General features: G+C 48.9%; 2 protein-coding genes across 2 annotated transcripts in view; both read left to right on the top strand.

Annotated features, from left to right (window-relative positions):
- Nucleotides 1-230: 230 nt before the first annotated feature.
- Nucleotides 231-2,180, top strand: LOC132237101 (uncharacterized). Its single transcript, XM_059701019.1, has 2 exons — nucleotides 231-1,208; nucleotides 1,501-2,180. The coding sequence occupies exons 1-2, from the start codon at nucleotides 363-365 to the stop codon at nucleotides 1,531-1,533; spliced, it is 879 nt and encodes a 292-aa protein (XP_059557002.1). The 5' UTR covers nucleotides 231-362; the 3' UTR covers nucleotides 1,534-2,180.
- A 1,509-nt stretch (nucleotides 2,181-3,689) lies between these two features.
- Nucleotides 3,690-8,755, top strand: part of ZNF292 (zinc finger protein 292) — a 74,933-nt gene continuing 69,867 nt past the window's right edge. The window contains exon 1 of the mRNA XM_059701014.1: nucleotides 3,690-3,963. Within this exon, the coding sequence (XP_059556997.1) occupies nucleotides 3,796-3,963 (168 nt within the window). The 5' untranslated portion in view covers nucleotides 3,690-3,795. The remainder of the gene's footprint in view (nucleotides 3,964-8,755) is intronic.

Genomic DNA, 8,755 nt, shown 5'->3' with positions numbered 1-8,755 from the left:
GCACTGCTTTCCAGACTCTGAGGAGGACTTTCCACTGGACAGAGCCCCAGACAGACTCCAGCCCTCACTTCTGGGATCTAGGAGGCGGCCAGTATGGGGCCGGACGCTCGGCCCTTTGCAAGTGAGCAGATTGAGTCTGCCAGCCAGGCAGCAGCGCCCGCACCCCGACCTCGCGACCTCCGCGGGACAGACTCCAGCACGCCCCGGGGTTGGTTTCCGAGGCCCCGCGGCCCACGGCGCCCTGGAGAGGTTCCAGCATCTTTCGGCCTGGACGCCCCGGGCAACCGCTGCACCGGGGCCCGGAACCACAGCCGTTCTGCGGGCTTGACTTGCAGCTCTGGGTGGAAAAGCCGCGGCTGCAGATGCCGAGGTTGAGGCTGCTGAGCGCCGGCGGCCCGGGACAAACGACTCTGAGCACCCATGCGGCTGCTGGGCCAGCGCGCGCCGAACCGCGGCCCGGAGCCCAGTCTGGCCTCGGGCAAGTGGGGATCCGCACGCAGGGTCAGCGGAGCAGAACGGAGCCAGCTTTTAGCTGGGCTCCAGTCCTGCGGACCTTCTCAGTCGCCAGGGCCCACCCAGGGAGAGAGCAGGGGGAAGATAAACAGCAGATCCAGGGCGCGGCGCGCTCTCCGCCACCTCCTGGCCTCGCGCAGTCTCCCGGCGCGCAGGGCCCGGGCGGGGCTGCGGGGTTTCTCCGGACCGGGGCTCGGAAGGACGCGCTGGGCCTTAGTCCTGAGCGATCCGTCCTCTGCAAACGCAGCTCTGGTTACATCCCTGACGCGATCCCCTGGCTCTGCTTGCAGGCACAAATCAGCTACGTTCCTGCCTGCGAGTCTAGGCCCTGCTATTTCAAGAATTCCAGGGAAAAAATGTGCAGCGGTGCGGTACGGGTCTGTGCAGCGCAGGGAACTCGTGAAGCAAGGAGGCGCGCGGCCTGCAGGCAGACACATTTGTCCCCTCTGGGTCTGCCCAGCTTTACTGCTCGTGGGGGTGGAGTAAAGGTTTGTTTCTCTCTCCCAGAGTTTCCTCTGAAATCAACTCTCTTTAGAGCGAAGGTCCAGTATGGCTCTATCTCGCCTGTAGCAATCGCAATGTGTCCAAAATGGGCACCAGCACCGAGTTTCTCCGAGACGCGGAGTCTCTTGGCCCTGGAGTTCATTCTTGTTTTCTCAATGGAAGGGCCTCCGAAATCCCCCAGGACCGTCTCAGTAAGTACATATATAATGATTCCCCTTAAGTGGCAGCTTGGGACTTAGGTGCAGTAAGTCACGTGTACTTGTTGACACACCTTCTCTATGAATAAGAATATTTTTGAGATCTTGGAGGCAAAGTCGATCTGTCAAGGGACAGTATATCCAATCCTTACCATTTAACTAAAAACCTGCACGTCTATAGAGATTTGGTGGACATTCTAGTTAGCACCTTAGACTACTTTGATGTTCTGCATTGACTATGCATTTTCATAATACAACACTTATATTGCATATATTACCATTGCAGGTCACTCTTCCACAAAACTGTACATTTCCTTAAGGAAGGGATAGTTTTTACTCACCTTTGATTTTCCCACCAAGTAATGCCTACACGTAAGTACTCAATAAATCATTATTAATTACCCAACTCACTCTTAGTCATTAAATTTCTACACTCTGAAACAGAGGAATGAAGGAACGGGAAGACAGGCCTTAAAGATACCAAATACAAGTGAAGGACGTAGTCATCCATGCTGAGTGGCATTTGTAAGACGGTAATAGTGCTCAGAAACAATTTGCTAATCAAACCTCCTAGGTTTTAGGACTATCATGAGCGGGAGGTGGGAATGACCTACATTCTCAGGCAATTTAAAAAAAAAATTAACATTTGGATATATTTTCCTTTCTTTTCTCTTTCTATAAACTAGGTGTGTAAGCCATTATGCTTGAAGGGAAAATGTACTTTGCCTACCTTTGATATCTTATCTGTCCTTGGACTTACTTGGTACATTTGGCTAACCCCATAGTCTCACTTTTTATATTTTCACTGGCATCATAACATAAATTGGAAAAACCTGATTTGGATATCTAAAATACTTACCTTGGGAAAGTGAGCTGCAAATATTAAAATCCACTAGCTACCTTAATTGTTGCTTTTTCAGTTCTCAGTGATACTTTATAACTTGTACCTTAGTCTTTGAAGGTACTCCCCAGCTTCTTCCATGGGTAAACATGTGAAGAACCTGTCTTGTTAACATGTATCAGCACACATGCTATACTAATATTTTAGCTGATACTGTTTTTCAAAAGGGTTCAGTTGTGCCCACTCACCTTACATAAAGGCACTTCAAAAACATCACCGCCACTGATGCATTACAAAACATTCATCCTGGACAACATACTATTAGAACACTTCCCAATAATGCTAGAAATCTCTTGGAGGAGGATGCTGCACACAATAGGAATTCTTTTTATTTTAAATGCTCGTACTAGAAAAATATACTTGGAATATGAGAGTGACAATACTAGTTGCCTCATCAATACCATTGTTTTCTGAATTTCTGTAGACCATTCAGTTGTAAGATAAGCCTCTTGTCTTATTTCCTGCTAACAAAATATTTTTTATTCTGAACTTTAGAGTTAACCACTTGAATTTTTGTACTACTGTTTGTTCAAGTGCCAAGTATTCATTCTTTCCAGATTGTAAGTAAAATATGAATCCGAATGCTATCTCTTTTTGCAGAGTCAGAAAAATGTGCTGTTGAATTTATAACTCTCGATAACCACGTTCTTTTAGCATCAATTTCTCCTCCTTGTTGTGACTTTTAATGGAGTCCTTATTGATGTCTTCCCCCCTTGACCTACTTTCTTTTTAGGTACTTTCATATACAGCGTGTTTTCAGTGATGGTGGTTTCTGTAGTGTGTAGGAGAATCTTAAATCACGGTGACACAGAGCAGTTAGCTACCGCTTAGTCTAGAAATACTTTGGTGGCTTAAAAATCATCTTGCTACAGCGTCCACACTTGCATCGTCTGAAATCTTTCCAGCTATGCTTTTCACGAATTTGCTCCGTCCTCCCGATGAGGATTTGAACGTCATTCTGTCCTGGTCCAGTGGTCATTTTTCTCTGTCGCCTCGGCCTCCCAGAGATTGTTTTTCCTGGGGGAGAGGCGTCCCCGGAGCTGGAGAGGAGAGTGGAGCGAGAGCGGGCGCCTCGGACACTCGATCCCACCTCCCGAGCCCGGTGAGAAGTCACTTTTGACAGCTCGCAATCCCGCTCCGGCTCTCCTGCTTGTGGTCCAGGGGTAGGTTTTACCTTCCGCCTCCTTCCTGCCCCGGGCCTGCCCCCCAGGCCCCCCGCAAAGGCTGCCCCTGGTCCAGCCCGCTCAGAGCTCCCCTACACCGTCCTCGCGGGGAACCTGGGCGCGCGTCCGTGGAAGCCTCCGGGGATGGGAGAGCCGAGCCGGGACCCAGACGCCCCAGGGCGGCCCCTCCCCAGGATTTTCCCCGGGTCCGGGCGCCCACGTGACCGAGAAAGCGCCAGAACCGGCCCGCCCCTTTCGGCCGCGGCCGCCCGCTTCCCGCCGGGGGAAAGTAAACCGCGGCTCCTCCGCACCGCCCCCACCTCGCCCTCCTCCTCCCCGCTTCCCTTCACCCCCCGGCTCCCTCGCACCACCCTCCCCGCGCCGCCGTCCTCCCCACCGGGCCCTTTGTACGTGCTCGGCGGCGGGCGGGCGAGCGCGCCCGGCACGTGACCCCGCCGAACGTGGCATTGTGTTATCACGTGACCCAGGTGCGTACGCGACGGAGCGGGGTGTGAAGATGGCGGACGAGGAGGCCGAGCAGGAGAGGCTGAGTCGCGGCGGCGGCGGCTGCGTCGCGGAGCTGCAGCGCCTGGGCGAGCGGCTCCAGGAGCTGGAGCGGGAGCTGCGGGAGAGCCGGGCGCCGGCCGTGGAGGCGGCCACGGAGTACTGTCAGCAGCTGTGCCAGGTGAGCGCGCCGGCGGTCCCCTCCCCCTTTCCCCCGCTGGAAGGGGAAGAGGGCGGGCGCGCGAGCGCCGAGGGGCCGAGTGGTGGTCGTCCCTGCCCGGGCGTCGCCGGAGCCGCCGCCCGGCGGCAGCGGGGAGGACGAGGAGGGAGCCTTTGTGTGGCTGCCGTGGTGGCGGCGGCTGTCGGCAGCTCCCGGCTGGGGGAAGGGAGTTGTGGTCGGGGCGGAAAATCCCCCCGCCCCTTCCCTTTCCCCAACTCGGGCTGCGCGGTCCGCGAGGCCGAGGGGATGCAGACGGCGAGGAAGGGAGCCCTCTCGGCCGCCGGGAGACGGGAAGGGGCGACTGGAGGCCCGGCCGCCTTCTCCCACCTCCTCTCATTGTGCCCGGGGATTACCGCGCCCCCCGCCACCGCGCGTCTCCTCCGCTCCGCCGGGCCTCCGCCCCCTCGGGGTTGATGCCTTTGCTCCCCTGCTTTCATCCGTCCCGCCCCGGCCCCGTCCTCGCCGTCTGCGGGCCTTTGTTGTTCGAGTTGCGCCTCGGGACTGAAGGGGCCTTTGTTGATGGTCGGAGCAGCGGTCCCTGCCGACCCCTTCTGGCTGGGCCAGAGCGCGGGGTGGGGGCGCGCGGCTCGTCCCCTTCTGCCGTTGCTGGCTCGGGGCGCCGCTTCCCTGGGAGAGGGGGCTTTTTTCGGTCGAGAGGCGCTGACTCTGTCTGTGCATCCTAAGCTCGAAGGTCCCCTGCGGCCGCTTGTCCAGAGTCGCTTCTCTTTTGCTTTCACCCTTGTAGGAGTGCAGTGGCCTCTGCCCTCCCCCCCGACACACACACACCTCCCCCCCCCCCTCATTTCTTGGAGCCTTTCCTCTTTGGCCTCCTGGTGAAACCGAGAGGATTGAGGTTCTGCGGACCCGTGCGCTTGTCAGTTTCAGACCTTCCCTTCTCTTGCATAAGGACACTGCTTTCCAGTAATTGCGCTCTAGCCAGGATTTAGAATGTTAACGCTTTGATAGAAATCGGAGGTTTGGGGGGGCGGGTGTCTACATTTGGACTTGATTACAAAACCTCCAGTTATGTCTGAAATTTCAAGGAGCTGCTGCTGGCTGTGGTGAAGATTTTCGTTGGATTGTCCTCTTGAGGAGGAAAAAGACGATTTGTCCAGGTCACGTTTAGAGTTGGTTTGTGAATGTATCATGGAGAAGTTGTTTTGGAAAGACACTGAATTCAAGGTGGAACAATGACCCTTTTACCATGTCAGAATCTCAATTCCTAGCCTCTAAGTTCTGAAATCTTTCCTTTATCATTTATAAGATCAGGGATACTTGATACCATACCCAAAAAAATTCTCCATTGCTGTATGTACATTATTGCCACTAATTATTTGGTGGTTGTTAATTATCTTAAAATTTGTGCGATCAGTCCTAGCCGGTTTGGCTCAGTGGATAGCGTCGACCTGCGGACTAAAGGGTCCCAGGTTCGAGTCTGGTCAAGGGCACATGCCCAGGTTGCAGGCTCGATCCTCAGGTGCAGCCAATCAATGATTCTCTCTCATCATTGATGTCTCTCTCTCTCTCCCCCTCTTCCTTCCTCTCTGAAATTAATAAAAATATATTTTTAAAAAAATTGTGAGATCAAGTCGTGATTTTCTAAGAGGATGTAAAGGCCATGTGAAAGCTCCCTAAGATAACATAAGTCTGGTGAACACCTATGGCAAAATTAGAGATTCTGTCATTCTTTTGATTCCTAGTTTGAAAGAATTGTTGGAATTTGCAAATTTCACTAACCTGGTAGTACCCACTCATTCTTAATTGGTCTTTCAGATATAAAGACTTACTTTAGATATAAAAATACACTTCAGTAAGATGCCCAAAAAAGGAAGTCTTTCATTTATAAGTTAGGTCAGCTTTTTAATCAGTGAAAACTATTAAAGTCTCACTTTGCTGAAAGACATTTTTTTCAGGTGACAGTGTCCTGATGGGTTTAAGGCTAATTGTAAATACTCTTTTTAATATATATATATATTTTATCGATCTCAGAGAGGAAGGGAGAGAGAAAGGGACACAAACATCAGTGATGAGAGAGAACCATTGATCGGCTGCCTCCTGCACGCCCCACACTGGGGATGGCGCCTGCAACCCAGGCATGTACCCCAGCTGGGAATGGAACTGTGACTTCCACCACTGAATCACGCTGGCAGGGCATAATTATTGTAAATGCTCTTGGCTAGCAATATTTATAAGTAGGGTTAATAATTCTGGGAAAATGGAATTTCATGCAAGTTGGACTTTTTTGAGGGTGTGCAACATCATAAAGTTATCACTTTTAAAACATTTTAAATGGATAAAAAAAATTTTTATCAGTCAGAAAGTAATTTCCTGTGTTTTAAGTTATTAGTCTTACAACACATAAATTGTTTTTATTGACCAGTGCTATATGAAATAGTAATAAAACAAATGCTGTGTTTGTGGATTTCAAAAAATAATGAAAGATTTCATGCACTAAAATCCAACAATAAATGTATTTGAAAGTGTGATCTCCATTATTTGAATAGGTACAGAGTGTATCTGATGTTTGAACCTCTCTGGAACATTTTCTGTAATTTTTTTTTAAGTAACCTATTTGTTAGTAATCTTGTCAAGTGAAAGTAACTTGAAGTTTCTCTTTAAAATTGGATCCTGGCCATTGTTATTTAAATATATTTTTATTGATTTCAGAGAGGAAAGGAGAGGGAGAGATAGGAACGTCAATGATGAGAGAGAATCATTGATCAGCTGCCTCCTGCACATCCCTTACTGGGGACTGCTCCCGTAACCCAGGCATATGCCCAGACCCTTCAGTCCCCAGGCTGATGCTCTATCTACTGAGCCAAATGGGTTAGGGCTAACCTTTTGATATGAGTTGAGCAAAACAGTGGTTAACAATTATAGAATTTATTGAAGCAATCTTAAAGCAGTGCTAGAAATACTAGGAGCTAGAAATTATCTTTGTTCCTAACCTTAAGATTATCATTTAATGTTTTTCTATCTAATATTTTGCTGTAAAACTGAAATACTCACAATACTTCAGGAAGGCAAAGATGAATGAATTAGTGGGCTTTAAAGTTAATAGACTATAAGTGTTGATGTTTAGTGCTTGTGTAATCATCATTTGTTGCATTTATTTGGAAACTAGAGGCCCGGTGCACAAAAATTGGTGCACTGGGGGGGGGGGGGAAGAGTCCGTTAGCCCGGCCTGTGCCCTCTCTCAGTCTGGGACCCCTCGGGGAATGACTACCTGCTGGCTTAGACCCACTCCCTGGGAGATTGGGCCTAAGCTGGCAATCAGACATCCCTCTGGCAGCCCGGCAGCCCTCAGGGGATGCCCACTTGCCAGCAGGGAGCAGACCTAAGCTATAGTCGGACATCCTTAGTGCTTCTGAGGAGGCAGGAGAGGCTCCTACCACCACCGCTGTACTGGCAGCCATCAGCCTGGCTTGTGGCTGAGCAGAGCTTCCCCTGTGGGAGCGCCCTGACCACCAGGGGGCAGCTCCTGCATTGAGTGTCTGCTCACTGGTGGTCAGTGTGTCATAGTGACCAGTCATTCCCAGTCATTCTGCTGTTAGGATAAATTTGCATATTACCCTTTTATTATAAAGGATGAATTAGTTTACATTCTGAATTTTTACCTCAGCAAAAGGCAAATTTCTGGCGAATAAAGTGAAACCTGCAAAAATAGAAGTTGCTTACACTTTCTAATTTATTGATTTTTTTTCTTTTCTTTTTTGGTTAATCCTTACCGGAGGATATTTTTATTAATTTTAATAAGGGAGTGGGGAGACAGAGAAACATAAACATGCATGTGCCCCAGTTGGGGCCAGGGATTGAGTCTACACCCAAGGTATGTGCCCTTAATCAGAATCGAATCCAGAACCCTTCAATCTGAGGGTTGATGCTCTATCCACTGAGCTATACTGGCTAGGGCAATTTTCTTTCTTTTTTAATGAGGCAGGATACATTTCTTGAATTTTGAAAAATAAAAAGGCAATGAAAGACATTAAATTTTTCTGTTATCATTATTATTTTGATCTTTATATTGGGTTGCTTCCTAAAAGCATGTCCCATTTATTTATATCAACACTAGAGGCCTGATGCACTAAATTCATGCAAGGGGCTCGGCCCCCACCACGGCGGCATCTGGGGGCCTCTGCTGCCTCTGTCTTGGCTCCCGCCACCACGGCTTCATCTGGAAGGATGTTCAGTCTATTATACTTTTATTATTATAGACTAGAGGCCCAATGCACAAAATTTGTGCAAGGGGCTTGGCCCTTGCAGCTGCAGTGGCTTGCCTCAGCTTCGTTTGGCTGTCCTGCCTAATTGGCATATTATGCTTTTATTATTATAGATTTGCTTAAAGCTTAATTGGGAGGAGGGGAAGGTGGTAGAGGATGGGCATATTTGAAGTGGCAATCAAAAATCCTTAAATTCCTTATATCTTTACAAGCTAGTTTTAATCTGGATAATGTAATTGACTTATTAGTTTTCTTAAAGTAATTTCTTAACTTGTTTCAGGATCATTACTATATTTAAAAATTGATTGTAGTTGGAACTTCTTCAACTATTTATTGTATTAGACTGGGCCAGTATTCACTCACCCACTCATTGTTGTTATTGAATACCTACACTATGGGCCAGGCAAGCATTATCATGGTGTCCCTGGCTTCAAGGAGCCTACACTCTCTGGAGCAAAGTAGACAAATAATGATAGTAAACTGTGATTTATATCTTTTATTTCTTTTATTTTTAATACATATTTTTTTTACTG

The sequence above is a fragment of the Myotis daubentonii genome, chromosome 6 (assembly GCF_963259705.1).
Source record: "Myotis daubentonii chromosome 6, mMyoDau2.1, whole genome shotgun sequence".
In the NCBI taxonomy this organism is placed as follows: domain Eukaryota; kingdom Metazoa; phylum Chordata; class Mammalia; order Chiroptera; family Vespertilionidae; genus Myotis; species Myotis daubentonii.
Note: the sequence above shows the minus strand (reverse complement) of the source record. Positions and strands in the feature narration are given on the sequence as shown.